This window comes from Phalangium opilio, unplaced genomic scaffold (assembly GCF_054372755.1).
Source record: "Phalangium opilio isolate 3A_F unplaced genomic scaffold, DU_Popi_V2 ptg000024l_1, whole genome shotgun sequence".
Lineage (NCBI taxonomy): Eukaryota > Metazoa > Arthropoda > Arachnida > Opiliones > Phalangiidae > Phalangium > Phalangium opilio.
The window spans coordinates 6,059,046-6,086,285 of record NW_028324155.1 but is presented as its reverse complement, the minus strand read 5'-3'; the positions used below and the strand labels follow the sequence as shown (position 1 = coordinate 6,086,285).

General features: G+C 37.0%; 4 protein-coding genes across 6 annotated transcripts in view; 2 read left to right on the top strand and 2 right to left on the bottom strand.

Annotated features, from left to right (window-relative positions):
• LOC149692448 (alpha- and gamma-adaptin-binding protein p34-like) overlaps positions 1–27,240 on the bottom strand; it is an 81,194-nt gene that overhangs the window by 4,869 nt on the left and 49,085 nt on the right. Inside the window, exon 3 of the mRNA XM_089868213.1 lies at positions 25,752–25,891. The gene's annotated coding sequence lies outside the window, so the exon portion shown is untranslated. The remainder of the gene's footprint in view (positions 1–25,751; positions 25,892–27,240) is intronic.
• Positions 4,923–6,787, top strand: LOC149692452 (protein HTATIP2-like). The gene is made up of 4 exons (XM_089868214.1): positions 4,923–5,184; positions 5,258–5,365; positions 5,435–5,634; positions 6,064–6,787. The coding sequence occupies exons 1-4, from the start codon at positions 5,035–5,037 to the stop codon at positions 6,332–6,334; spliced, it is 729 nt and encodes a 242-aa protein (XP_089724340.1). The 5' UTR covers positions 4,923–5,034; the 3' UTR covers positions 6,335–6,787.
• LOC149692451 (coiled-coil domain-containing protein 112-like) lies at positions 6,614–13,325 on the bottom strand. Of its 2 annotated transcripts, none has more exons than XM_089868207.1 (11): positions 12,826–13,325; positions 8,817–8,997; positions 8,648–8,751; positions 8,298–8,587; positions 8,143–8,229; positions 7,917–8,075; positions 7,744–7,851; positions 7,431–7,526; positions 7,120–7,365; positions 6,910–7,055; positions 6,614–6,847 (listed from the first exon to the last, which is right to left on the bottom strand). In XM_089868207.1, exons 2-11 carry the CDS (start codon positions 8,864–8,866, stop codon positions 6,814–6,816), a joined length of 1,320 nt encoding a protein of 439 aa, XP_089724333.1. In that variant the 5' UTR covers positions 8,867–8,997; positions 12,826–13,325; the 3' UTR covers positions 6,614–6,813. The 2 variants fall into 2 exon arrangements, with proteins under 2 accessions (XP_089724333.1, XP_089724335.1); XM_089868209.1 differs by having other exon boundaries at positions 8,817–8,965.
• LOC149692450 (leucine-rich repeat-containing protein 49) lies at positions 12,586–15,738 on the top strand. 2 transcript variants are annotated; one of them, XM_089868210.1, is made up of 7 exons: positions 12,586–12,749; positions 12,948–13,088; positions 13,213–13,447; positions 13,759–13,941; positions 14,582–14,688; positions 15,196–15,328; positions 15,437–15,738. In XM_089868210.1, exons 1-7 carry the CDS (start codon positions 12,586–12,588, stop codon positions 15,650–15,652), a joined length of 1,179 nt encoding a protein of 392 aa, XP_089724336.1. In that variant the 3' UTR covers positions 15,653–15,738. The 2 variants fall into 2 exon arrangements, with proteins under 2 accessions (XP_089724336.1, XP_089724337.1); XM_089868211.1 differs by lacking the exon at positions 13,759–13,941.

Sequence of the window (27,240 nt, the reverse complement as noted above, 5' to 3'; positions counted from 1 at the left end):
CAACGGGTAAAACTTGCACACCTACACCTTTCCCTTAGCCGGTACCAGAAGGGGATAATAGAAGAAGGATGACACTCTGTATCCTCTTAACGCTTTAGTTATGTAACGTCATTCTTCCCAGGCTAACCCTTTTAGTTTGCTTTCCCACTCATCAATCTACAAATGGGCATCGCACCGTAAAGTGAATTCAATAGTTGTTTGGCACTAAATCCCCAGCAATCATCCCACAAACCTCGTCTTGACGTGGGACAAATTGCACAAGCGCGTCTTGCCAAATATTTAAACGCTAATAGAGTAATGAAGAGGGAACTATTTATCGTGTATGTGATTCGGTTTAGTAACCTTGCTCTAAGTGTTCCGATGTTGGGAAGAGTGACGTTACACTCACCCAGCTTTGTGGTACACTTCTCTCGAAGAGAAGTATTATATACTTCTGCCGGTACCCATCCCTATAATAAGCCCAGGCTTCGCGTAAGCGACGCACTTGTTATAAGTGCGCGCAGCGCACACCTACTTTCACAACGGCCATGCACCATAAGGCAATTTTCCCTTGAAATACCAAGGCTTAGCAATACACTAAAAGGCACACCTTTTCAGCTTCGAGAGTCTACCGCGACGAGCGCTTTTTATTCCTTTCGACCAATGAGGTAGTCAAGCCACTCAAGCGCCAAATTTAAATCGTTCAAAAACTTTTTACTACGTATTTGAGTTTGATATGAATGTATCAAGACACCTATCTTCATGTTTTTCATAGCAGTCTTCAATCCCCGCACACCTCAACCTTATAGTATGACAGCACACCTATTTTTTAGTTTTCACAGCATCCTTCAATCCTCGCACACCTCAACCATGGATAAAGAATGCGCGTGCGGAAATTTGTTTTCACGCTATAGGATCGGCAACTCCCTATCTCGAACGACAGCTTATTCTGTATATACTCTGTTACAACATTGGTTGTCAGCACGCGCAAAGCTAGGTCTCTATGTAATCTAACTTTGCGCGTGCTGACAAGAGAGAAAAAACTTCAGGATCTTCAGGATTTAAAATCGTTTAAAATATCCTGAAGTTTTTTGTCTCTTGTCAGCACGCGCAAGGCTAGATTACAAAGAGTCCCAGCTTTGCGCGTGCTGACAACCGATGTTGTAACAGAGTATATACAGAATAAGCTGTCGCTCGAGATAGGGAGTTGCCTATCCTATAGCGTGAAAACAAATTCCCTCACGCGCATTCTTTATCCATGCCTCAAGCTTAAAGTACGACAGTACACCTATTTTTTAGTTTTCACGCCATTCTTCATCTCCATATCATAGTATGATAGCACCCCTATGACCCTCACCCACTAGCCTTTGAAAAAATAAACTTCAAGATAAAACTAAAAGATATGGTGTGCTGTCAAATTATAATATCGAGGTGTGCTAGGATTGAAGAAATGTGAAAACTGAATAGAACTTAGTTTTGCCGGCTTGTGAAAAATTAGACAGGTGTGCTGGAATAGTAGAAGAAAAAGGTGTGCTAATATCGGAAGAGGTTGTGAAAGAAAAGACAGGTGTACTAGAATAGTAGAAGAAAAAGGTGTGAAAGAAAATACAGGTGTGCTGGGAATAGAAAACAAGGTGTGCTAGTATAGAAAGAGGTTATGAAAGAATCGACAGGCATGCTGGAATAGTACAAGAACTACTCGAAGCTTAAAATAAGCGAGAAACATTAATTTTTGGTTCCTTTACATTGAAAAATGACTTTGAACGATTTAAATTTGGCGCTTGAGAGTGGCTGGATTACACCATTGGTCTAAGTGAAATGAGCGCGCTACCTTGCGTTAGATTCTCGAAGCTGAAAAGGTGTGCCGTTTAGTGTTTTGCTAAGCCTCGGTGTTCCACGGGTATTCCGAGCGAAAATTGCTTATGGTTCCTGGCCGTTGTGAAAGTAGGTGTGCGCGGCGCGCACTCATAAGAAGCGCCTCGCTTACGCGAAGCAGGGCTTTTCATAGGGATGGGTACCGGCGAAGGGCTTGCTCAAGTTCAGGCCGTTGTGAAAAGAAGGTGTGCCGGCGCGGATTTTCCAGCTGTCGCAAAACTTAAGCTAAGGATTACTTTACCGGGAAAGGAGAGAGTTTTTCGCCGGAGTGATAGGAGTTTTGCCGGCTTGTGAAAAAGTAGACAGGTGTGCTGGGAGTGTATGAGATAGGGGTGCTAGTATAGGAAGAAGTTGTGAAAGAATAGACAGGTGTTCTGGAATAGTGTAAGTAAAAGGTGTGCCAGTTGTGCTAGTATCGGAAAGGGTTGTGAAAGAAAGTATAGGTGTGCTGGGAGTAAATGAAAAAGGTGTGCTAGTATCGGAAGGGGTTGTGAAAGAAAGTATAGGTGTGCTGGGAGTAAATGAAAAAGGTGTGCTAGTATCGGAAGGGGTTGTGAAAGAAAGTATAGGTGTTCTGGGAGTAAATGAAAAAGGTGTGCTAGTATCGGAAGGGGTTGTGAAAGAAAGTATAGGTGTTCTGGGAGTAAATGAAAAAGGTGTGCTAGTATCGGAAGGGGTTGTGAAAGAAAGTATAGGTGTTCTGGGAGTAAATGAAAAAGGTGTGCTAGTATCGGAAGGGGTTGTGAAAGAAAGTATAGGTGTTCTGGGAGTAAATGAAAAAGGTGTGCTAGTATCGGAAGGGGTTGTGAAAGAAAGTATAGTTGTCCTGGGAGTAAATAAAAAAGGTGTGCTAGTATCGGAAGGGGTTGTGAAAGAAAGTATAGGTGTCCTGGGAGTAAATGAAAAAGGTGTGCTAGTATCGGAAGGGGTTGTGAAAGAAAGTATAGGTGTGCTGGGAGTAAATGAAAAAGGTGTGCTAGTATCGGAAGGGGTTGTGAAAGAAAGTATAGGTGTCCTGGGAGTAAATAAAAAAGGTGTGCTAGTATCGGAAGGGGTTGTGAAAGAAAGTATAGGTGTCCTGGGAGTAAATAAAAAAGGTGTGCTAGTATCGGAAGAGGTTGTGAAAGAATAGACAGGTGATCTGGAATAGTTTAAGAAAAAGTGTGCCGGGTGTGCAATCGGAAGAGGTTGTGAAAGAAAGTATAGGTGTGCTGGGAGTAAATGAAAAAGGTGTGCTAGTATCGGAAGAGGTTGTGAAAGAAAAGACAGGTGTGATGGGATAGTACAAGAACGACTTGAAGCGTAAAATAAGCGAGAAATATTAGTTTTTGGTTCCTTTACTTGAAAAATGAGTTTGAACGATTTAAATTTGGCGCTTGAGAGTGGCTGGATTACCCCATTGGTCTAAGTGAAATGAGCGCGCTACCTGGCGTTAGATTCTCGAAGCTGAAAAGGTGTGCCTTTTCCTAAGCCTTGGCACGCCGCCTTGAGTCGACGGAGTCGACGGGGAAACGAGTCCCTCCCGTACCGGTTGTGAAAAGAAGGTGTGCCGGCGCGGCCGCGGATTTCCAACTTACGCGCTTCGGTCTTTCTAGGAATATGTTTTTTTTTAGGATTTTAATAAAATAAATTCGTTCCTTCATGTTTTTGTTGATTTCATTAAAATAAGTGTGTACCGGCGGTGTTAGTTGACTTACTTCAGTGCTTACTTTAATGCTTATGTTAATTCTTTGTATTTGCGGGAATTAGCAGTGTGATAAAAAACAACTTTTGAAAGGTGATGCGAAATAGGTATTTTTAGGCGTTGTGAAAAGTGTGCTGTTGTGAAAGGTGTGCCTTTTAGGGTCCATCATCCCAAACAGAAACCGCAACCATTGAGTTCTAATATATGTATTTCTAGAGTTTTTGTTGAATTTCCTCCTCGCGTACTCGGATTCGTTTAATTTCATTACTTTATCATTAGTCGCTAGCGCCATCTGTCGCCTTACGTGAGAAGCTTAAAAGAATTTCCCACGTTTTTGCGGGAAAGCGCCCCGCAAAATCGCCGCAGCTTGAGTTTGAAAATTAGGCTTAGGAAGAAGTAAAGCGCCAAATATGAAAGTTAGGTAATTGAAAAACAGTAAGTGGAGCCTAATAAATAAAATTTGATATTTAATAAATGGAATATTGATCAGTTTCTTATTAAATGCGTGTTTTTACTTGAGAATTATATGTTATTAGTTATTAAAGTAACACATAATGTGAAAATGTATTAAATTTTAAAATGGGTCGAAAATGCTCAGTAGAAAAGTGTGTCAACACTGGTAGAAATAAAAATGTTATGTGACATAAGTATATACGTATAGAAAATTAATAAATATTTAGATAGTTCAACCCTTTTTGAACTGTACCATTAAGATTCCCTACAAAAATTTCGGAATTACCAAAACAATGGTGTCAGGCCATTAATGGACTTGAATGGACTCCAAAAAAAGACATTTGTGGAGATCATTTTTGTCAAGTTGACTATCACGAAAGCTCAAAAATACATATACTATCGGTTAATGCAGTTACTTCTCTGTTTTTACTCGAATCTAGCAATTTACTTCCATTATCATAGCGGTTTCTAAACATTTCCTATTTAGGCTATATTGAGAAATTATAGCAGACGCCATAGTGACAAATATGTGTTTTTAAGTGAAATAGATGGCGCCACCACCTAATGATAAAGTTATCCGTCCGTCCCATAATTTCAAAAACGATGGTCGCGCGATCGCGAAACCCCGATATCCAAATAGAACTCTAGAAAGATATATGTTCTGAACTCAATGACCGCAACCTTACAGCTAAGCCTTGTCCGCTTGACGTTTATTATGATTTTGAGCAGACGGCTTTTGCCTTGACCTTCAAGTTCACGGCGCGCGCTCTCATGCATTACGTAAACTCCCCAGGGGGTACCCGCCCAATTTTTTCCTTCCCTATTTAAAGAGCCTCGTTATTTGTTATTACTTTTAGCTTAGATTGTCGTTCCACTTAGAGTAAATACCCGGAAAACGACAGATTAAATTAGTATTAGGATGTTTTTTTTTTTTCGATTTTTTGTCGCCCTCATTTTAGCGCGCAACAGTGTTAGGTAGGTAAGGATTTAATAGGCTCGAGTTTCACCATTTAAATATTTAGAAAAGCAAGAAGACTAGAAAAATGAGTGTAAATAAGAAATCAGCCTTTGTTTTGGGTGCTTCTGGAGAAGTAGGAATGGAAGTTGTCAAGGAATTAATTGCAAATGATCAATTTTCCAAAATTGTAATTATTGGTAGGAGAGAATTGAAGGAAGACTTGTACAAAAATTTGGTAATTATACAATGTTTTCCTCAAAAAAAAAACATATTGCAAATAAAATGTTGCCCTAAATAATTAAATTTAGGAGCAAAGAATAGTTGATTTTGATAAAATAGAAGATCATGCTGCTGAGTTTAAAGACTTGGACTGTGGTTTTTGTTGTTTGGGGACCACAAGAGCAAAGAATGGAGCAGTGAGACTGATCAAACCAAACATTATATGGCTTCAAACTAATCCCTGTCTTATCCCCACTCTTAATTAGGCTCATTTTTTTAAAGTGGATCATGATTACGTTGTCAATTCTGCCAAGGTAGCCTTTTTGAGTGGTTGCCGGAACTTCTCAGTTGTTTCTTCAACAGGAGCTAATGCCAAGAGCAGCTTTCTTTATTCCCAAACAAAAGGGAAAATGGAAGAAGCCTTGCAAAACATTGGTTTTGATAAACTGTCCATATATAGGCCAGCGTAAGTATCATAATAATTCACTATACCAGAAGTGAGATGAGACTAGAAGTGAAGGACTCTAGCATTGATAGTAGATCCTGGCACTAGTGAACAAATTTGAGGATTTTACGCCGCTTCCCACGCGCTTAAACTAGAGAGAAAAAAATTGGTCGAGTTCCAAAAACATTTCCTACCCCCTTCCCCTCAACCTAAAGCGGCGGAACACGGACGCGGGTGCTTGAATCTAGTTCGGCCGTCTACCACCGCGAGCGTCTCACGTTTTGGAGGGGAAATTCTGAAACCGCCACCAGAGGGCCAACCGTTGGTGTCTTATCAAGAATATTCACTTTCGCCCAGTGAAGAATTTGGTTAGCTCAGTACTTCTGGTCTCATCTCACTTCTGACTATACTAAAGTTTTAAAGGTGTAACAAAGATAGATTATTTGGCAGGATGCTTGTTTGTAACAGAAGAGAAAGCCGGCCCTTGGAAAGGCTAATTGGAGTCTTGATAATTCCCCTTAATCTGATATTTCCCACTAGAGTAACGATTAAAACTGTTGATCTTGCTAAAGTTATGGTTAAAAAGGCTCTTGAACCCCCAACAACGGAGAAAGTTGAAATTATTTATAACCCTGATTTGTACAAATACATGAAAACCATTGAGGAGACTTCACAGCCAAGTCAGGAAGCTACTGCTGCAGCTGCAGCTGCTGCCAATTAAATATCTGCTAAAAAGAATTTTTTAATTACCTTTTTTTCAATGTATTATATAGGGATATTTTAGGAATAGTTAATTGTTAATCTTTAGGGATAGGTGCTTAATTAAGTCACTTGAATCACCTAGGCTGCCTTAAAAAAAATAGAGTCCAACACAATTAAAAACTGCACAAAATACTTAAATACAATGTGATTCTGGTGATTTTTCTCCAAGGTGCTTAATTGACTTGTTAATTTTGCTTTTGTAATTATAAATATTAAATTTTGGTAAACAATTAAAATATTTGCACAAATTAGAAATATTTAATACATTTTGCACAATTTTTGGATAAAAAACAGTGACATTTTTTGGTTAAATATTATTAATTACTTATGGTTGTTAATTAATAATTACAAAAAATTATTTTGTTGTAATATTGAAACTCGTTTTATAAGAATAAAATTTTTATTATCTGGTTATTTTTTTGTTTTGTTTTTATTTATTTATCTGACTGAATTTCTCCTTTTACTCATAGACCTGTTAAGTATTAAATTATAATAAATAGGCCTATTTAATAGAGTTTTAATTGAAGAACTTACCTGTGTTTAATTTGATGCAAAGTCAGTATATAATTAGCTTTAGTTATTGAGCTAATTGGTCGAATTTTTTTAGTGGAAGAATGAACCAACCATGATTTTGTTGGTTTATAAATTCTGTCTGGATCTGCTGGAACTTCAATGGCCAGCTATGAAATAAAATTTAATAAGGATTAAATTCAAATGTTTACATAAAGAAAATAAAATACCAACTTTTTTCTTTAACATTTCTAATTTAATCTCCTTTAACTTTTTCTCCATTTCTCGTATTTCTTTCTGTCTTTCTTTATCTTTAATTTTCTCAAAATCTTTATGACAAAATTTTTCTACTTCCTTATTGGCCAAAAGACGTTTTTCTTTAAGTTCCTCAGCTTTCTTTCTTTCTTGACTTTCGCGGAGTAATCTTTCTTCTTCCTCAATTTTAATTCGCCTTTTTTCCAATTCTTCTTTTAATTCCCTCTAATTAACCAGATATTTAATTAAACCTCCAACTTTGCTCAAGAGTGATATTAAATTTTTTTTACTTGTTTTTCCATCCATTTTAATTCTCGTTGCTTTTGATCTAATAATTCTTTTTCTCGGCGCAAATCTTCTTGCTCTTTTGATTCTTGGCATTTTTTCTTAATTTACGTTTAAATAATACTTAATTTTAATTAAAACCGATTCAAATATTTTATCCGTATTATAATACACGGTAGCCAACATACAGGGGCAAACGAATAACATGGGTTTTCCATAGAACGCCTGTAGAAATGTTTTACCCGCGGCACAACCGAGTAAAAGGGGGAAGCTAACTTACAGGCGATCCGAAATAAAAAGAAAAAATAATATAAATACCTTCCAAATTTCGATGCTATTTTTAACCATTTTTCTTTCATCCTCTTTAAATTTATCGGATGGGAGATTAGAGTTAATGGATTCTTCATTTAATAATGCCTTTTGCATCTTTAAAGTCCGTATAAAATAGAATTAGGCTTAGAAAAGATGATTTGAGTGAGTAATAGGCTTACCTTTTTCTCTTTTCTCCATCTGGACAATGCATCCTTCATATCTTTTTTCTTTGAAGTATAATCCTGGAACCATTTTATATGAAGTTCTATCGTTTGTCTGGTCTGACCAAACAAAACTTGAAGAAGTTCTTCAATCAATTTTGGTTTATTTTCTTCGCCCTACTTATTATTATTTGCTCACTTATAATTTTTCTACTAATAAATAGAGGGAAATTTAGACGGTTACCTTGTATTTCTTAGATAATTTTAAAAAGGTTAGGTGGTCAAATTCTTCCCAGTTTCCGTAATGACCCTGATATTTGATTACAAATTGCTATAATTTTAAAATAAATAAACTTTTGTAAGAGAAATATTTTACTTTTATTAATTTCATAATCTTACTTGAAACTCTGATACTTCTGGTATGCAGCATTCGGAGTGTTTTTTTATTACGCCCTTTGCTTTTAGAGGCGTAGATGTATTTTTCGTAGCATTGTTGCTTAATTTATTCCAAGAATATTTGCATATTTTATCTAATTTAATTCCAATTTCATTTAAATTTCTATAACCTTCGATTACTACTTGTTTCAAAACGACTGACGATAACAATTTCAACGATTTTATATTATTTTCTGGCAGGTAACATTTGAAATTAACGTTTTTAATCATTTTAGAAACAGTATTAATCCACTCTAATATATAAAATCAAACATAATTATTATAAAATTAATATAAGGTAAAATAATTACAACCATTTTCATATTCCGAAGAACACATATCAATAGATACATGGTTATTAGAATCAGATGGGTCTAACAAACGTTTCGATATATAACGTTTCAATACATCTTCACATCTAATATTAAAATAAAAATCAATAAAAAATGTTGTAAAATAATTAATATATTATCAATGACGAACCTTTTCTCCAGAATTATAATTTCTTTCTTGGGTGAAATTAATGTTCCCATTATAATATTTTTACATCAAAGAGTTAAAAAACACTTCCGCGCGTTTTGAGATGAAGTAAGAGAGGAAAACTGGTAACCATGGCAACCATCGATTCAATCCTCATCCAAAACAAACGTGACTCATTCAAGTACTCAATATAAATAAACCGCGTTACAAACCGAGTTAATTCTACTCCTAACCTCTGCCCCTAATTATCACTAAATATCTCATTAAAATAGAATTAAATAAAAGTCCAATTATGGCGTTACGTAACTAAAGGATAAAAATCAATTCAGGACATTCTAAGCGGACGCTAGATTGGACTAGAGGTTGCGCAATGCGAGATATACGTCAAAACTGGAGCACGCGGTTCTAAAAAATATTTATTCCCTTTTCCCATCGGTCTCCTTGTAAAATTATCGTTTGAAAATTAGAGATATATTTATTTAAGTCAAAATAGAAAAGGGGGGAATGAAAAATAGGAAGAGACAAGAGTCTTCTAAGGTTTTATGAAACGAAACAGACGTCCAAAACAGGTAAGATATTGAATTCGAGACTAGAGAGAGAAAGATTGAGTGCATCAGACCTCCCTCCCCCCACCATGACGCGGTAACCATAGAAACCAATATTACAACTCGCACAATAATAACAAGATAAAGGGAGGGGGGATTTCTGCCTATATGAGGTATAATTTTCATGAATGCATTAATTTCTACCATAAATATTGAAGGAATAACGATAATTTACGTTTAATGCACTCTGTAATATTTAATATATTATATAACTTAAATATTCTCGAGAAAATTATAAAAATTCATGATTTTCATCGTTTCAAGTTTGATTTTCTGTACATGGAAAGCTATATAAGCGCATCAATCTATAGAATATTAAAGCTAATAATCTGAGAGATAGCGTTTAAGCATTTTCGTACGGGGATATGAACATCAAACGGGAGAGCTTTTAATGATATTTTCGTGGGACTACAAAGTCTAGAGGGCTTATTAAACGTTCAAAAGATGCCAAATTGAGTATTAAAACCCTCCCAGATATCAGCCCACCCCTTTCTACACGCGAAAATTTCCTATAATTTAAATAGAACTCAAATTCTGACCGTACAACATTTCTGACACCTGCCAACTTTCGTAAATTCGTTGTAAAAGTCGTAAAGTCGAAATTAAACTTTTATAAAACTTTATCTATAGGCGTTCTCCTCTCCCCTCATTTAATTTCATTACTTTTCGGTTGTTAATTAATTTAAAATTGCCTCGTAGACGAGAAATCAAATCAGCGATTTGGGTCTGTTAATAACGCAAGCCAAAGTCAATGTTTCCTTAAGAGAGCCTCAAGTAATTAAATTTATAATAATTTTGTATTTTCAATTAATATTAAGTTTTAGGTTCGTATTAAAATAGGCACCAGCTGCTTTAAGGGCCAAATCTTCACCCGGATTTCGGGGCTCTCGAGAAACGAGACCCAGTCCTGTCAGGAGTCAAACACCCAGTGAATTAGATAGAAATGAGACTCCTAAAAGGTCACCGTGTAAGTTAAGTTAATTTATACTTTCGCGAAAGGGTTGTTTTGGTATTTTAATTTGTTTGAACGGAAACCAGTTTTGCCCAGAAGTGGTTCCGCTTACAGAGCATCCCTATCAAACAGTTTGGAGAAAAAACCGAGATCACCCAGTCGTGCGCGACACGATTCTTTCGTTTCATCCACCGAATCGTTGCACGACAGACCAAGGTCAAGTCGTCGGGATTTATACTACGATAACCAACTACCCTACAAACCCGGTAAACCAACTAAAAGTTTGTCCGTTTGTTTGCCTCCATTTGTCACGGTTCAACTCTAGATAATCCGAATAAAAGTTAAACCAATTCTTTCTTTCTTTCTTTCTTTCTTCCAATTCAGCTACCGACAAAGTTAACATTTGGAAAGGTTCGAACGGGTCCTTGGTAGCTCAAAGAAATCCCAAGGATAAAACGGCCGATCCAGAACGCCTTATCTTAGAGAAGTAAGCGAGATGAAAGAGAGAAACGTTTCTTGGTTCTACGAATAGGATGATTAAGCTAGAAGTTATCAAAAACCGCTAATCAGACCTCACCAATACTCTTCCAATACATATCTCGATATAATCCTAATTTTTAGAGCAAGAATTTGATAGCTTTCAGTTAATTTGCACCCGTCCCACGCTAGTAATTCGTTCGTCCTTGCGGCGTACAACATGGTATTTATAATCTTCTAGTTACAACTTATCGTCTTGCCCTTCTCTATCCTCGGAGGAGAATGTCTGTTTGCTCAGCTTGAAAAACAATAATATACGCGAAATTAAAAACTTGGAATCGCTCAAGCGCCTAGTTTATTTGGACTTTAGCGATAATTCCCTCGATGTCATATCCGGCTTGGATGCCTTGCGAAATTTGAGGGTTCTAATAGTTTCCAATAACAGGTATTTATTCCCCCCCCCCCCTACAAAAAGCTACTTTTAAATTCACTTAATTTCATCATAAACTTTTAAAAGACTGAAAATGATTAGCGGATTGGAAAGCTTAACGCTTTTGGATATTCTGGATCTAAGTGGAAATCAGGTACGTTTTAAAATATACATTTTAAGCTCGTTATTAATTAACTAAAAATTTTAATATTACTTCATAGATTAGGACCATTGAGAACCTGTGTCATTTGAAAGAACTAAGAGTACTTAACTTATCATCTAATGCCTTAACCAACACGGATGGAATTGAAAACATGGCTTCTTTAGTCGATTTAAATCTAAGTCACAACTTTATCAGTCGAGTTGTAAGTTAACCTCTGACCCCGAAGCCTAATTTTAGAAACTTAAAATAATGTACGCAGGAGAATTTAGAGAACCTTCAAAATCTACAAAAACTCAATTTAGAAGACAATCGAATTGAATAGTAAGTGTAACTTCGATTAGATCCTAAATAAAAATTAATTTAATTACAATTAAATTAATCTAACAGTGTCAGTGACATATGGGCGATATTAACCATAGTTCGTTTACAAGAACTATCCCTGTCCTCGTGTCTCGTCAGTCAGGACCCAAATTATAGACAAGTGATTCTCAGTTCCTTGCTCAATTTAAAGACGCTAGACTCTAAACGGATTTCCGTAAGTAAAAGATGTACTGCTGCTAGGCCTTGGTAGAATAAAATAAACTAAAAGCTAAGAGCCTAAACTATCTTTGATGCGACGCCGACAGGAAGAAGAGAGAAGAGCGGCAGTAGCCCTTCATAAGAAAGAGGAACAACGGAAACTGGAGTTCGAGAGATTATCTAAGCTCAAGGTATATTCCTCTATGGTCCATCCCTATATTAAAATTCCCTACGATGCTAGGGTATAAGACGTTAAGCCTAACTTTCAAAATACGGAACAGTCCAAAAGCTATACAGATAAAGTCAATATACTAAGAGGCTTTCCATTAAAAGGGTTATTCCTCCTTTGATAGTGGTGAACAGATACATTGACTTTCCTTATGGGGGGAGGGATTTGATCGTTTCCGCTTATTTACACCATCTTCCTGTCGATTTTCCTTTTCATTTTATAACAGGAAGCTCGAAATAAAGCTTTGACAAAAGTTCAGGAAGAATGGCAGAAAATCGTTTCTAACGGAGGGACCTGCATCAGTAACAGTAGCGAAGCGGCGGCGACCAAATTATCGGATTCCTTTCATAATTTACGATTATCTCAAAATAAGATCCCGGCTATCGCGCCCCCTTTGATGCCTCGAGTTAATTCCGCCGCCGCCTCCACCGCCTCTCCGCGTTTCTCGGGGCTATCACGCTCCAGAACGCTTTTCAGAAATCAAAGTCAAACTTCCATAGAAGTTGAAGACGAAGACGACGCGGGTGAAGAAGACTTTGAGGATGACATGTGGTCTTTTCGGTGAGTATAACCACTCGACCATTATCAATCTAAATTAGGCTAAAGTAGCAGTAGCAAAAATAAATTATAAACTTACAAGTTATTTTGACGTTTTCTCGCGGTGTTGATGTTAATTGCATATGAAGGCCGATTGAATAGAACTTTGAACCTGAATTAAGGCTTCAACTTTGTCTAATTATTGTTAACTCGATCCTGCAGCCGAGTGGAGTCGCGATCTTTATCGTATTCGAGGGAAGGAAGCGAAGTGGGAAGAGGTGCCAGAAGAAAAAATACCATTCCAAAAAGCGCTAGCAAAAAAACGGTCCGAAAATCTAAACTCAAAATGAAAGATCCCACAAGGTAAAGATATATCGGTGTCTAAAAAACCAATTTCGACTTTTCGACCAGTTGAAGAAAAGGGGTTTGAAAAAGTTCTTTTTTTTTTCTTTGTGGTTTTTTTATTTTGACCCGCGGGGCACGCTAGAATGGAAGGTGCCGATGAAATTGTGACGAGAGTAGAATCGGATTCGAACCATCTGGTGGACGTGGAAGAGGGAAGAATGCGACTGTACGGTCACGGGGCCGTGATCGCCGTTCTAAAACAAGCATGGCGACCCGAAACAACAAACGCCATTCATTCCATTACCTTCGCTTTTCTACTCTTCGATCAAATCTCGACTTTATTGGGGAAACTCAAAAGGATTTTCCCACGCCTTATTGTAAGAACAAACTTTTTCTTATACATCCAAAATATTGAAAGTTTTTATGAAAAATATATTCGATTCCTTGTAGGCCTGCTAAAAATAGGTTTAAATGAAATTTTGGTACACGATGCGCGTATCAAAATACCTAAACAAATACCTAGGGTTACAATAGATTATTTTCATTACGATTATGTTTTCCCATTCAACGCCTTTTCTTTTGAACTGAATCGATTAACCTTCTCACCCTAATTGACTCTTTACCTTTGACCCCTTCCTTTTTGATTCTCCCACGTGACTCGACCCGGTGGGCGTATGTACATGTATAGGATCTACGTTTCGAGAATGCCAATATCAGCTCGCTCTGCCAATTGAACGTCCTTGCTCAGTTCTCTAATTTGGAAAGCTTAACCGTTTCTACCTCGGGGAATCCCGTCACCGATTTATCTCTGTGGAGAGATTTTGCTATTTACAGACTCCCAAATACACTCCGAACCATCAACGATGAGCCGGTTGTATTATTTTCTCGTAAAAACCTTTTTTCTTCCCCCTTTAGTCCCCTATTCCTCCCTCCCCCACACACTTACTGTAGACAGACAGTTCTTCCTTCTTAGTTCCCTCACGAAAGGTTCATCCACAGATTGCTCTATTTAACTAAAGGAGAATGTACAGAGTATATAAATATTTCATATGAAATGAGCGTGATGTCGTGAAAAATTTAAGAAATACAACATTGTCTCTGTCTATTAGCAAGGAACACTCGATTTTATCAGTATTTGTACTTAAAAATGGGCGTGTCTCCGAGTTGATTTGCGAGAGGCATTTCCATGGGCGCCGCCATGAGCTATTTTACTCGTAGCCTAATGGGGAGGTAGCCTCCGTACAATTGGGTGACGAGAGAGTGACGTAGTATCGCAAAGTTCGTCCCATTTCGTTCCTCTAGATAGAGTAAATCCGTTTTTACGCCTTCTATTATACTTTTGTACACGTTGCAAGCTCTGGGTGATGCACTTGTTAGCGTAGTTAGTAGTGTCTCTATAACGTTCCCAACTAGCTGCACCAAAGGGGACATTATTTAGCAGTGTTATAGGAAAAAGGGTGCCACCACCACCGAGTAAGGGGATTATTTTTATGGTTGTGTTCATAAAACAGGTAACCGCGTCCAGTCGAATGAGAGCCGAGGAATTATTCTCTGGTCTTTCTTTGGAAATTGCAACGAGACTTCCCAAATATCGACTGCAAACCTTCCAAGATCCCAGGTAAAATAAATCTCTAACCACACGCGTGTAGCTAAAGAGAAATCGAAGATTTCTTCCGCAATAGTAAAAGAGGGGTATTACCTTGGTATTATCCTCCCCCCACCCCAACCCCTCGGAATAAAAATGGGTACAATTTCATCTTTAATAAATTTATTTGATATGGGAGGGAAATCAAATCTATCTTAGATCACTCTATATTTACGCCCCAAATAACCAGGGTATTTTTTTCCTTTATAAAAATAGCGTACGAACCTATTTCCTTAATATTAAAGGGGTAGATAGGCCTAACGATATTTCTTTCAAAATTTACAAAGGATATCCTATATAGCTCAAACTATATTTTGAACGAAAAATTTCAAAAACATCTCGCTAAGCTTAATTGAAACTTTGAGTAGATTTCTAACTATAAACCTTACATAGACTGAGTTAAAAGGTCACCCGGGGTCAATAGCTTAAGGTCTATTATATTATCTTTCTCGTTTTTCTTTTCGTTTCTATCTGGATAAGAACGCAGCAAATGTGTCTTAAGGAGAGAGGTTACGCGAGCAACGTTATTCACAAACACGGCGGGGTAGAAGTACCAGCCATGACCTCTGACACGGTCTCTAAATCATTCTTAACTTACGTATCTTCCAGCGAGGTAGAAAAAAAACCCCTTCCTTTATCTTTTTTTCTACGATACCTTCCCCCCCAAAAACAAAAGATAAAACGGACTAAAAAATCCCTATATATTCTTAAACTCCGATAGCAAAGCGGGATTTCAACTTTCGGAGCGTACGCGCAAGCCATGTGTCAGGAATGTCTAAACAACGTCGAACTGATTAACCGTAAGCAGACGATATTGAGAACTATTTTGCCCAAGTTTCTCCACGAATGCGTCTCACGAGCCATGGAAGATTATTCCGATCCTCAGCAGTATATGAAAACAGCAATGAAAAAATTATGCAATGACGACAGTAGCTAAAGCTCGCGCAAGAAAGATATAGCTAAGCCTAATTTTTATGTAAAATAAAATTAATAAAGAATTTCAACGATTTTATACCATTCAAATACGGAATGTTATGGTTTGGGACGTCTATTCGTTATTTATTTTAATAGTCTGTGTCGTCATGAAGTCCATTTTTTCAAAAACTATATTGGTGGCTTAAGATATTTGAGGTCAAAGGTCAATATATAGTTTAAATTTATCGAGTGTGACGTCACGTGACGTTGATTGAAATGAAACTCAATCTTAAATTGTCTTATATAAAAAAGAACTCCAGTTCGAAATCCGATTTAAAATTTAAAGGATGCAATCTCCTAACAATAAATAATTGGTAAATAAATAGCTCTTTGGCTAAAAAGGATAGGAGGAAACAATTAAAATGGGGCTATAGCCGAAGGTGCGTGGGTGGCTGTGGCCCCCGATGCCAGTGAAAATAATCTACTTAAAGAGTTTTAAAACCATCATCTCTCAAGGGAATTGGACTATTCGTTTTCGAAAAGAAAGAGGCTTAAACCTTTCTCGATTCGACTCGTATCGTAAGTCAGGAAAGATGTGGGTAACGAAGATACGGAAGTTATAATACATCCTTTCCTTGAATTACGCTAGCAGTGAGAGCTCCATCGCCATAGGAAGTGTATTAACTGTAGAAGAGAATCACTCTTAAAATCCTTCAAGTCCAAAAATTGATAATAATTTCTTTTGAAGTGTGAGAAAATGACTGAATATTCAACCAAGAAGTGATATCTAGTTTATTAAGGAGAAGTTGTAAGTTGACTAAGCATTCGCGCGCCATAGTCTCAGTCCCCCTTTCAAAAAACAAGGGGGACGTAAAAGGAGGCCGAGCTATTTTGCCACTCCTCCGTCGGAAAATACGTAACTTTCATCATTCGCGTCGGACTGACGTGAGTTTTCAAGAACCAATGAGATGCTGGTTGTAATTTAGAGGCGGGGATTAACTCCGGACCTACGCTTGGACTGGAGATAAAGCTGGAAATGTGGCGAATTTATACCTTCTCTCTAATAAACTATAGATATCACTTCTTGATTCAACTTATCATAACTTTGAAGAATGACTATTGTTTATCTTCGTGTTAATCAACTTCCTACGCATGGAAAAGGGGCGAATATAAAAGAGGCAACGATACCTAAGTCGCTTAAAATAACAACTGTAGAACCAACTTTTGGGAAGCGTGTGGAATCAACCAAGCCTGTATGACATCACCAACAACGAACGAGAGAAAATAACTCGAGATGCGGCTGGCTATATGTTTGACTATTCCGCGGAGAACAATTCTGGGTTGGCTGGGCTATTAATTAAAGAGAAGAGAGAGCGAGAGAAAGAGAGTGGAAACACAGACGGAGTTAGGTAGAGAGCGAGAGAGAGAGAGAGAGAGAGAACCGAGAAAGATTCTCCAAGCGAATAATAGGGCGAAAAGGATTTGTTCAGTCCAAGATAGACACGAGTGTGCAGCCTGTACTCTTACTTGGAATGGGTTAGGGGTTATATAGAGTTCACCATCAAACGGCTGTACCATATACCCACGCAGACACATCAAAAGTTATACCAGGAACACTGTAAGGTGGTAAGGATAAGGATCAAGTCAGAGAAAGGACGGTGTAAGTCTCATTTCATTCTGAGACGTAAATCTCAGAGCAAATATATAGTAAATCCAAATTGAATCTTTAGTTTACCAGGTGTGCTTTAAAGTGACTTGAAATAATAATTCAAAATATTTAGGCCTATTTTCTAAATAACGTTTCTGATATTAACGTTTTAAATAATTAACTAAAAATTAATGTAAACTGTGCATAATCTTTGAAGAAAATATAAAATTATTCACAATTGCATACTATGATGGTTCACGGACTAACTTAATTTTTCGTAATTAATTTTAACCAGTCTTTATCAAACCGTATTTAGATTAAAACCATTCATTAAATCTCGGAGTTACGACATTTTCGCGCGTCATCTTAATTCCTACCTATGTCACAGTATATATTGCATAACTACATTTCATCTGTCCCCGTTTCTCTGTCTCTCCATGCAGCATAGGTATCTATCCTTCACTTCCATTTCATCCCGGGGGGGGGGGGCAGTGGCTGCGAGGCTCATGCTGGTTGTATTCCTCATTTCTCGTTTATTAATTAGACATTCTAAGCTTCGTATTACCAGCAGCACGGAGAGCTCGCCTCGAAATGGGTTTAATGAAAAGTTGGAAAAGTTTAAGCTAGGAGGCAATGAGAGAAATACGATATACTCCCGAAGTACGGCAATAACGGCACCATCGCAATTTGCAAAGGTATAACGGCATCCGGGGGCTGAAATGAACGAATTAATTCTTTTATATCGTATAGCCCCTTGAAAGTATAGAGTATAGTCTCTCAAAACCGCACTATTGTTTGATTCATTTGCGGGGCCCCCCAAAAGTTAATCGAGTGTTAATCGACGGCCGACGAAAATGATTCTCCTTTTGAAAAATTCCACGCTAGAGGCGAACGAAAGTTCCCAGCGTATTTTTCAAACCCTTTTATATTATCGAGGGGGTTTTCTATGAAATTCATTCACGATAATTCAAGCTGAATCACGGAATATAATAAACACTTCACTATAGTAAAAACTCCTCGAAAAATTCTCGGGAAATATTCCAATTAGCGACCTGAAAAACGTACCTATAACTTGAGGGAATTTACGAAAACTAGAAAATTTGCACGTTTTCATTTCTTATTTCAAAAATATATATTCCTCATTTTTGACGCTTCGTACACGAGTCGAATGGGATTAGATCTAACAGTTTATATCTTTAAAATTAATGTCTCTCGTGATGCGTTTTGAGGGGTGCAGATATACTTGAGTTGAAGCTTCTAGGCGAACATTTTCAAAATTATTACTTTGTAAAGAGAAATGAAAATGGAGCAGTAGGTTTTTAGAGCGCTAACATGCAGGTTAGGCTTGACATCTAGAGGCATAAAAGCAATTTTTTGACGTACTTTATTAATTAATTAAAATACCTTATTGATTTTAATGAATCCTTATTTGATAATTGGTAATTTAAAATTATATAACTAACTTCGCTGTAGTTTTCTATATCGCCGCAAACAGTTCCACGCTTTTTCAATGAGAAGATAAACCTTGCAAAATGGTATCACGTCTTATACTACAATTAAATTATATTTCTATCTCTTTCATTATCTTGAGGAATTTTCTAGAATAGATGTCTATAACCAACGTAATACAATTTATTAAGTCAATTTCCCATCGCATCTTAAATGAAAATCGGGATTGGTAAGAAGATCCACCGAAATAAAATAGAAAACGAATATAAAATTCTGAAGGACAGATATAGTGTAAAGTCTGACTCCTTGGAAACAAAGTCTCGATCGCAAACACCCCCGAAAGAGAATAGTACAAGAAAGAAAGAAAAAAAGAAAATCTGAAGAGAAATAGAGCCGTATAATACGGGCAAGAAGAATGACCGTGTACCCATCAATTTTTTTTTTATAAAAAAAGAAAGAAAGACCAAAATATAGGCCTTGGTCTATACGGACTGAGAGAGGCAGCTTTGTTTGGGATGGGCATATACCGAAAGGGAGGCTCTTACTCTTCCGCAATGCTATGAAGTTCAATGGAAAACGGGTATACGAAAAACTAAGAAAACATATAAGAAATAGGTGTGTCCAAACCAAGAAAGTCCAAAACGAAAATTCCCTAAACTAAAGTAGTTATGGTTAAGTCAAAATATCCATTGACTTTAATCTACAACGTTTCAGTCATATTTGAAAAAGTATCTCTCACGATAAGGATAAGAGCTTACTTCCTTTTAACTTCGGTGGTCCCAAGATTTTACCTTTTATGCCGCAGTAGGCCATTTCAATTTAAGGTCTATTATTTTATTGAGCCGTGGGAAACCAAAATGTATATGAAATTTAAGACAATTTGCATATCTCCCAATTCAGAATTCATTAGCGCTTTTAATTATCATTGTAGACAAGATTATTGTATCATAGAGCTCAGAATTATAGCCGCGGAGTGTGCGAAGTAGATTTTAGGTATATTTGATGTGACAAGAGTTATAAAACTTCCCGAATGGTGATATTTCGAAGTACAGAGAAGTATATCGAAGTAACCATGCACGCTTACGACACGGACACTTGAATTGATTTCCGTTAAAAGGGCCAGGAAAAAAATGTATAATAGACCAATACGATAAAAACTACACCCGCACTTTACCATTAATAGCCAGCCACATTGCGTTTACGAAAGGTCGGCAGTTCGGTACTGAGATAGCTCCCTTGTCTCGTCAAAATGGTCCATACGTATCCAAAAAACTATAAGCTACAGTTAATTCCGTGGGGTGAGGGACGTTTAACGATATATATTTTCAATTTAAAAATCATCCAGGGGAAATTTTAAATTTTGATAAGGGAAGTAAGTTTCCATCCCCTCGATTGTCGCAAAATTTCAGTCACCCAGCAACGAACGTATAAGGCTATTCAAGAAGAGATAAATGAAGCTGAGAGGAGAATCTTTTTTGACGTTTAAGTATAAAGGAGTAATGGAAAAACGTGTCTCTAAAATATTAGGGTTAGCTCATTAGGAAGTTCCTATTTTTTTCATCTCCCTTATCCCCTGTTAACGTGTTCGGTGTTCTAGAAATTTTTTTTAATTCCCTCGACCCTAGTTGACTCTCCAGTTTCCTAGAACCCTAGTTCTAGATAGTTTCTTAAATACTATATAATACCCTTTATGGTTTTTAAGATAGTATGTACTCGTTAAAAAGAATTGACGGAGGACGACAAATTTTTTCTATCATCGCAACGGCTCGTTTCACATCTTATCTAAGCTTGCAATTAAAAGAAGAAAAAAATTGTGGATGAGGATATAAATTTTAATTAAAATAGAAAACTACCACCGTTGATCAATTTCAGAATTTATACTTTGAGAGTATGATAAGCCTATTTCTCCTCTAATAAATAAACCGCATTTTTCCTCGTGACCGAAAATATTCGATGATCACGTGATTTCAAAAGCACGTGCAATTTTAAAATTCAGGAACGAAGGGCACGTGATGTCAAAGCGCGCTGAATTTCAAATTTTAGAAACATATAGGTCTCCTACTATTTATAGTTAATTAATAACTTGTTTACGAAAATATCAAAGTGTCTTTCAAATCTTTGAAATCTAAGGACGCTCTAATATTAATGAAATTCAAATTCAGTTTATTCTTGTTTATAATCCATCAATTTCAATATGGAAGGATTCAATTAATTGAATCAATCCTTCGTTTATGATAAGAGTTTTAGGAAAATCCTTGTCTCGTAATAATAAACTTGGGATTAAACTTTCGCAATATCGACGAAAGAAGATGACTGTGAATTAAATCCCAAAAAGTAATGAGAAATTTAGAAATTCTTCCGGTTAAAGCAATAGCATTAGTTTTATTGCAAATTGGATTTTACTATACTATTATCGGCAATAGAAGAGAAGAGAGACCCAGACTAAATAAATGCCATGATCTTCTTTGTTTATCAAGTAAATCTACACGATTAAGAAAATTCGCAAACGAAAACAAACGGGTATTATTACCAAGACTTTGACTGGCCAACGTCCCCTGTATCGAAGGAAAGGCCACGATGATGTAATTCCCAATAATAAAAAATTATAATAGATTGGTGACGACACGCATGAATAAACTAAATGTCAGTCAAAGCAATTGAGTAAACTTCCCTGCATTGAAACGTTCCTTCTGTTTCAATCCAATGTAAACCCCAAAAATAGGGTTAAGTTAACGTCGAAACCATATGGTTGTTGATACACAAATTACATTCAGAGATACGGAGAAAAATGGTACAGAATAGGTTAGTTATATAAACAACAGTTTTTCTTCACTGGATCAGAGATTACATCATCAAAGACCCATTACATCCCTTCACCCACTCCTATTCCCATTTTGGAATATAATTTATAGCAGGGGTGTTACACGCTGGTAAGGAGAAATAGTAATTTGGGTAAGAGAGAGAGAAAGAGAAAGAGAGAGAGAGAGAGAGAAAAGAGGTATGTGACAGACATTTAAAGAGCACTCATTCCCTTATAGCTCCCAACAATCAAATGATGTTGGATAGCAAAAGGGGTAGTATAAAGTTAGCTAACGGATTAAAAGTTTCTCTCGCGTCATTTGGCCAGTTGGACGACGTCCGTCCAAAACCCCCAAACCCTCTCCCGCCCCCCACTTAGAAAGCATTAATAAAACATGTCAATGTTCGTTCGCCCCATTAATTGGAGCAAATCTCGTTAAGGAACGAGAAACGAAGCTCGTGAAGTTTGTACATATACTATACATACGAAGCTAGGAGCGCGTGAAACTAGCGCATGCTGCTGCTCTACATGTATTGTTATTGGTTGAACGCCCTAGTGTACACTGAAGGTAGCTCCGGGGCATCTAAAACCTATATTTCCTTTCTTGATCGGGTGGCGCAATTTCGAATTACTCATTAAAGATGACGCAAACATACTCTCTCTCTCTAACTCACCACTCCCCGGCGTTCGAATCTCGGAATAAATGAAGTTAAAGCTAAACCCTATTCTTAACTAGATCGACGATGACATTAGACACGCGTGTTTTACAGCGATTAAACTATACATATATAACTACCTAACAATAAAAGAAGAATTAAAGGTGATATTATATCAATTCGACAAAGAAATGACAACGCCCGTAACCGTTATCTTGAAGTTTTATTCGCATTCCATGATTTATTAAGTTCTTTAGAACTGGTTAAAGGAATTAAGTGCCAAAAATAATTCAATTTCAGTGTGAACGGAGCTTTAAAAATTTCAAATCTAAATACTCGAGACACCACACCCCTTTATATTCAAACCGTAACTGCACCTTTATACCCGTACACTTACAATCAAATTCAAGAAGTAATAATGGGTCCTTCTTTCATGGTATATGCCTTACCTTGGATAGCGTGCGCTAAAAAATAGAACTTAATAAGCACCACCGCGACTAAAACCTTCTCTCCCTGGATTTAATGATTAACTAATTCGTAGAAAAGGTACTCCGGGAATCGGAGTTTGATGGTGAAACGTATAAATCCCGTACGCCCAATTCCATTCCACTAGTGAGTACGTTGTACTTCATTCGTAGTGTTATTATTAATAGGATGGAAGGCTACCGAATATGGATATGCCTATAGGTTACGATGAGCTTAAGTGCGCCCTAAGATTGATTCGTAAATGAGGGGCGAATACGTTTTACATTACCTATATATAGACGGTCGCGGAAAACTTAAGTTTAATAATGTATTAGAGTATAGGGTCTTTGCGATAAATCCGGTGGTAATGATAAATAAAGTTGGAGTGAAAGAAATAGAGTCAATATGGTACCCAACTTTAAAGGGTCATAACTCGGGTTCTATAAGACATACTGGAATTTCCTTTGAATATGTTATAGCCCCATTACTTCTCTTTCAAAAGATACTAAATACTTGGAGTTACGACAATCAGGGCCCGAGTAATCAAGCAAAATATTTGGGTAAACATTACACGACACCTTATAACTCTAGTTCTAGAGTTACAGAAATTTCCTGAGTATGTTATAGTCCTATTTAGAACGATCCTAAATACGTGGGGTTTAAAACCCTGATAAAGATATTTGGAATCAAATAAATGAATCTGATGATGAACTTCTCTGGAACTTCATCATTATCACAGGCTTGTAATTGGTCAAGGTTTTGGAGAGGGGTCGCGAGCTATCGAGAGGAAATCGTCACGAGATGGGCGACGACCAGTAATGTCGTGAATGAAATACCTTTTGAAGGCTTAACGTACAGTATACGTCGTCCTCTTAGCTTTGGTTCCTACTTCCTACACTTTCTTCTCGGGTAACCCGAGTCGGGTTACCCTTAGCTTATACCCCGTGCCATTTTCTCGTGCGCCCGCGGAAGGATTTCTTTACTTTTTTCTTATATTTCTCGCTCTACTTAGAAAGAAGCGCTAGTGGAGAGGAAAGGAGAGGCGCTGGAAGAAAAAAGGGGTACGCGGAGAGAGAAAAAGTATAGTCTTAATCCCGCGAGAACTCGAAAAACCATTAGGAAACAATCATGGCCACTTTTACGGGCTAGAAAAGGTCAGAAGGCGAGGCCTCGTAATTTTTTTCTTTTCTTTTTTTATTTTAGCCATTTTTTTATTTTTTCATACCAAGCTCACTTTCACGATATCAATTACGGAATTCGCGGGATCATTTTTCGCCTTTAGCCATGGACTACGCGGAACTTTTATACAGTATGTTTGTATTTATACCCTCCATTAAAGGGAAGGTTTAAAGATTTATCCAGTTGTAACGTGATTTGTTACGTTCTAAACAAGCCCACAATTACTCTTACGACAACCATATAGCTATACCTTAAAAGTTAGATATAGTTTTCCCATCTACATGATCTAAAGATTAAAACAAACGTTGATCTTCGCAAAATGACCTAATTGCAAAGTAATTACCGTCTATATTAATACGTATTTCACGCTAAAAGCAGCGGGAGAATGGATAAAAGTAGAAATAGACCTTGTAAAATTTACTAAGCCTTGGCCTTAACCGAATTCGATATTAAATTAAAGAGAAAAAAAAAATTAACACACTTTTAAACCTACGCGAAAGAAGCAAGATTGCCAATTATTAAACGAGCTGCGTCCGATACCCCAAGCAAGAAATGAATTTGGGCCTCTTTTTTTCATCTCTCTCTCTCTCTCTCTCTCTTGGTCTTTCCCGCTCAGCTGAGTGGAAATTACCGTATGGGAAATGGCATAAACGCCTTCCAATTAATAATACTAAAATAACAACTTGACAGGAGAAGGGAGGACTCTCCAGTTATTTTTTTTTCTTTTTCTATTCGCATCGTAGCTTCTCTCCTCTCCCTTCTCTCTTCTCCCCATCATTTAAGTCTCAGAGTGCTAAAAATGTGATTAGCATCCTAATAAGCTATGCAAATAAGATGTTGATTGAGAATTAGGAAAAATAACCGTATATTTCGCCGATTTTAATATCTGGGCAGCTCTCGAGAAATGAGAAATGGATTCGATGTCATCATAGTCCTAATTATATTTGAAAATTTTCCTAATTTGCGTGACTGAATTGTGTAATTACCTCATTAATATTAATATTAATTCTAAATTAAAATCTCTTTTTTTTGTTCTTGATACGTCATGCCATGAAAGAACCTTTTTTTTTTAAATTCTATCAGATGCATATACTCTAAATAATTTTTTCTTTGAATTTTCGTGTTATTGCTGAATATATTCATAAAATTATCTTTAGTAAATATCTTGGTAAAAAAGTAGGTCTTTTTTCTCGGTTTTTCATTATCAAAAATCCAGAAAGATTTTATTTTTTTAAAAAAAACCGGAAATTATTTTCCCATTGAACTAACTCTATCTCAACCTCAATTTCACATCCAGTTTTCAATCAGTTTAAAGCTATACTTAACGGTTTTTAAAATATATAGAAATACACTATCCCTACTATGCTACTATTGCATCCTTGACTTGAAATTAACAGAGCTAGCAAAGGTGAATGAAAGGAATGAGTGAACATTTTGAAGTTTTGACTCTAACTCAAAAACAACTCATCCTTTGGGATGTGAAATAAACAAACTATATTAAAGTGAGGCTTCTTATTTAAGTATACACTAAAACACGTATGTAGGTTTCTATCCTTCAATATGTTTAAAATTTTAGAAAACTGAAATAAGCCGGGAAGATGATGGGGATATATGTAAGTTTTCCCGCTCGAAATTGTCAATTTACAAACATTTTCATTCCACTGCAAACAAAACTTAAGTAAGGCGCTCTTTTCCCAACGTAGAATTGAATTGAAAATCCCCACGAGATTTGGTAGCTCCTAAAACCTAGCTCGCGCGCACGACCAGCTTTTAGAGTCAGGCGAAGCTAAATGGGCTAAAATGAATTCCCTTACGCCGCTACGTACCACCAAACATTCGCTAAGCCTAAAACGCGAGGCCCAGTAGCGTTTATAAAGAACTTACTTCAAAAATTGCTGAGTAAAGGTGGAGAAGGAAAACTCACCAGAGATGTTCAGAGTGAGATCCCTTTTGGTGGTGGCGGTGATGGTGCGGTGCGGTCGACTCGACTTGAGGATGAATGCCACTGAGAAATAAAAGTACAATTCAACGCGTTCACGCTGATATGATGAATGAAGTCCGACTCTGAAATGATAGCAAATTTCATAAAAATTTAATATGGGGTTTAACTCCTACTCTAGTTACGACACATATTAATCTTTATAGAGTGAACGGAGTATATGAGACTTCATTCCAGAAAATGGGGGTGCGGATAAATCCCCAACAAAGGGGTAGAACAAAATACGGGATGGTCCTGATAAGTCTGCCATATATAAAATAGGTGTGTGCTCTTTGGGAACATGGGGTCTAGTGTCCATAACATTTAGTTCATTAGATATGGGCCGCCTAAAACAAAGAAACTTATCCTAATTAGTTCCAATTCGACTCATGTTCTCGGGTAAAATCGACTGTCAAATTCTTAATAAGTTCAAAATAAATCTCTTTGAAAATTGGCAAGTAACCGACCCAATTTCTCTCTCTCTCTCTGGCTGTCTCTTTCCCTCTTGGACCGATGGCTAGCTAGGCTAGTCGCTAAGCATTCATCGAGGGAGAAAATTGCTTACGGCCAAAAGTTTAGGTCGGATTTGACGACTTTATTAAAGCGAGTATTTAGAAGCAGTCCATACGAAGCAGACTGTAGCCTAGTACTTTTCCTAGCTCTTTTCAAGCGGATTTTTACGGACCACTGGCGGATTACTGCCATAGTTCTCCCACTCACAAAGTCTTTTCAAAATAATAACCCAACCCCTTTTTAAAAAAATGCTCCAAACGTCGGCGCGGTGAAAATCATCAGATATACTCGCAGTTTGGTGTCCCTGAAAGGGAAATACAGTGGGCGGTTCGAAGTTACACGTCGTTTTCCCAGAACTAGGTAAAGCCTAAACCTTAAGGCTGTAGGCCAAAGTTTTACACTGACAGAAACTAATATACATATACCAAACTAAACAATAAAAGGACGTGAATTCTGATATGGAAACCGTGGAAAGGATGACGTGTCTTTCAAAAACGTCTCTGGTTTCGACAGGCGTGATGAGTAAAAAGGAGTATATGAGGTTCCCCTAAAACAAGAGATAACTAAAGAAAAAAAGGGCGGGAAGTTATGGCGCGAAATATTGAAGATTTTAAAGAGAAAAAAAGGATAGAAACCTTTCTTTTTTATTTTCTAAGAAAATAAAAGTTAAAAGCAAACTTTCATATTCCTCCCATAACACGAGTTAAGGAAGGAACTTGAAAGTTCTTTTAAAAATTATTCTCTTAAATATAAGCCTTGAAAGAAGTGCTTAAAACAAAGCGCTAAAGCATCAGCGTCGAAAAAGGGTTCCCATAATTTTGTTTATGCACAAACAAAAAAGCTAGGGAGAGAGAACTAAAACTAAAGAGTCTGAGAGACTGAGAGTGAAAAATGTATTTCACTTTCTTGAATCCCCCAAAAG

Excerpts from the sequence above, each read along its gene's own strand:
- LOC149692452 (XM_089868214.1), top strand. The coding sequence starts at position 5,035 with ATGAGTGTAAATAAGAAATCAGCCTTTGTTTTGGGTGCTTCTGGAGAA. Across the intron at positions 5,185-5,257 it reads AAGACTTGTACAAAAATTTG|GAGCAAAGAATAGTTGATTT; the intron begins GTAATTATACAA and ends AATTAAATTTAG. Across the intron at positions 5,366-5,434 it reads CAAGAGCAAAGAATGGAGCA|GCTCATTTTTTTAAAGTGGA; the intron begins GTGAGACTGATC and ends ACTCTTAATTAG.
- LOC149692451 (XM_089868207.1), bottom strand. The coding sequence starts at position 8,866 with ATGGGAACATTAATTTCACCCAAGAAAGAAATTATAATTCTGGAGAAA. Across the intron at positions 8,230-8,297 it reads CAGAAGTATCAGAGTTTCAA|CAATTTGTAATCAAATATCA; the intron begins GTAAGATTATGA and ends TTAAAATTATAG. Across the intron at positions 7,527-7,743 it reads ATAGCATCGAAATTTGGAAG|AAAAAATGCCAAGAATCAAA; the intron begins GTATTTATATTA and ends ACGTAAATTAAG.
- LOC149692450 (XM_089868210.1), top strand. The coding sequence starts at position 12,586 with ATGCCTCGAGTTAATTCCGCCGCCGCCTCCACCGCCTCTCCGCGTTTC. Across the intron at positions 12,750-12,947 it reads GATGACATGTGGTCTTTTCG|CCGAGTGGAGTCGCGATCTT; the intron begins GTGAGTATAACC and ends TCGATCCTGCAG. Across the intron at positions 13,942-14,581 it reads GAACCATCAACGATGAGCCG|GTAACCGCGTCCAGTCGAAT; the intron begins GTTGTATTATTT and ends TTCATAAAACAG.